Source organism: Cherax quadricarinatus, unplaced genomic scaffold (genome assembly GCF_038502225.1).
Source record: "Cherax quadricarinatus isolate ZL_2023a unplaced genomic scaffold, ASM3850222v1 Contig2142, whole genome shotgun sequence".
In the NCBI taxonomy this organism is placed as follows: Eukaryota; Metazoa; Arthropoda; class Malacostraca; order Decapoda; family Parastacidae; genus Cherax; species Cherax quadricarinatus.
The window spans coordinates 62,501-64,785 of record NW_027197168.1 but is presented as its reverse complement, the minus strand read 5'-3'; the positions used below and the strand labels follow the sequence as shown (position 1 = coordinate 64,785).

At 38.6% G+C, this 2,285-nt stretch overlaps 1 protein-coding gene across 3 annotated transcripts in view; it reads right to left on the bottom strand.

Moving 5' to 3' along the window:
- Positions 1-415: 415 nt before the first annotated feature.
- LOC138851795 (sodium-dependent multivitamin transporter-like) overlaps positions 416-2,285 on the bottom strand; it is an 11,783-nt gene continuing 9,913 nt past the window's right edge. For all 3 annotated transcript variants that reach the window (XM_070081267.1, XM_070081266.1, XM_070081269.1), the window contains exon 4: positions 416-612. In XM_070081267.1, the coding sequence (XP_069937368.1) occupies positions 454-612 (159 nt within the window). In that variant the 3' untranslated portion in view covers positions 416-453. The remainder of the gene's footprint in view (positions 613-2,285) is intronic.

The window sequence follows — 2,285 nt, the reverse complement described above, 5'->3', positions numbered from 1 at the left end:
TGTCCCATTTGCTGGTTTAATCTTCACCCTGTTCGAGAAATGCATCGTGGACTGGTGCAAACTAAAGTTTCCCCTCCCGAACGGGGATCGAAGGGATACTTTTTGAGGTGTTGAACCTAACAGCTCTCACTCTAAGCACTAATATGGAGTCGACAGACAAGATGCCATGTTTTGTAATTCGAAAGAAACTATCATAAAAATCGTAATTTCTGGAGTAAAAAAAAAAAAATTGGCATCATGTCCTGTTGATGACAGCCCAAACCAAAAAAAAATTAAATTTTTTGAAAAAGATACTTAGAAATATGATAGAAACAAGCTGATTGCATGAACATATTCCCAGAATTAATGAACTATTTTTCGGTAAAAAACTTTTTTTTTCAAAAATTTTCGTTTTTTTTTTTTTTTTTTGCTGCATATTCCCCTCCCTCCCAATGTACACAACGGTGTTATTCCTTACTTGAAGAATTCAATCCTGCCTTTATGGTAGGCGATGTCCCACACCTTATCGAAGCCGTCAGCCTTGACTGAGCCATGGATCACAATAGCTAGCACACCGGCTACCATTACCAGTGACTGGAACGCGTCTGAGTACACCACTGCCTTCACACCACCCTGCAACACACAGTATTGTCATCACACCACCCTGCAACACAGTATTGTCATCACACCACCCTGTAAAACAAAGTATTATCATCATCACACCTCCCTGCAACACAGTATTATGACACCATCCTGCAACACAGTATTGTCATCACACCACTCTGCAACACAGTACTGTCATCGTTGATGACATCAATCACTAAAGGATTCACAAGAAATTCAAAGCATGGCTTTAACTTTTTTTAGTTTCTCAAACCAATTCTCAAAATCATTATAAAGTGTTTCTAAGTTTCCTTCGTACTGTTTCAATTTACTGTCTTTAGTTTCAACATTAGGAACAGCAGTCAAGATCATCTGGTCAAGATCATCTAGAAGCGACTCCTTTGTACCCGCCAGTGTCCCATCATCCAAACAGGAGCATTGATTCCTTGCTGTATCCAGCTGAAATAAAAAGGAAGAGACCAGGGAAATGTTCTCGCACAGCTGTTATTGCCATGTATCTTCCCAGGAGATTAAATGCACTCTTGAAATCTAATTTTACTATTGCATTGTTCTCAGGCAGGTTGTTAATATACGCACTTGTTGCATGAACTGCTGCTTCGCTTCCTTGAGGGACCCCAAAACCAAAATAGTTTGGTTGAATCATCATGGTCCTTGTTAGCACGATAGGATGTTTTGCATCAACAATTGAAGATAAAGGGGGTATCTCCATCAGAGGTACACCTGTAGCCATTAGAAACCCTAATAAGATTTTGGGATATGAAATAGACAGGCTGCTCCACTCAACATCTCATGTAACTAAAAAGATCAACATAGCCAAAGCCGGCCTTAGCAGTCTCTTTCGATTCAATCAAGCCCCTCAACATGTCAAAAAACATCTGTATAAAATGTTAATACGACCTATACTCGAATACCCTTGTGTCCCAATGTCATTAACAACAAGGACCAATATGCTACGGTTACAAAGGGTCCAGAATAGAGCTCTTCGCTTCATTACCGATACCAGGAGGAGAGACAGAGTTAAAATGGCAGATTTACACATACAACAAGATATTACTACCATAAATGTACGCCTTGACACCCTAAAAAAGAAACAACTCTATACAATGCAAGAACTATACATGCCAGATAGAGAACATCCTATACAAGTGGTAAATACCACGGATTATATCATCAATACTCCTCCTCACAGGACTCAAAGAATGACTCTCCCACAGAGGGTCCGTCGTTTTATTCATAAAGATGATTACCCTCGACCCATGATATTGAGCAACCTCCCTGATGAAGAAGATTGGGTAACACCAGAACCCTTCTATGTATACTGAGAACATCATCGCCCCCAGTTAGGGAGAAATCTTATATAACAATCTAATGTAAAAATTATGCTATTTACTATGGCTGGACACCACCTGTAAGAAGCCATTGTCACGTAATTCTATATACTGGCCAGAAAATTATTGCCTTCTTTGTCGCATAAATATCCGTTGTGCAATCGCAAAAAAAAAAAAAAAAAAAAAAAAAAAAAAAATTGCAACTTGTATAATTACTACCAATTCAGAGTCATGTACTTATATATCTGTTATATCTATGTGACTCTGATGGGTTAGTCTTATACCCCTTATAGAATATCTTATCATTTCACGTACACTTTTTAAATTACACCAAAGTGGTTGGGCCACTTCCCT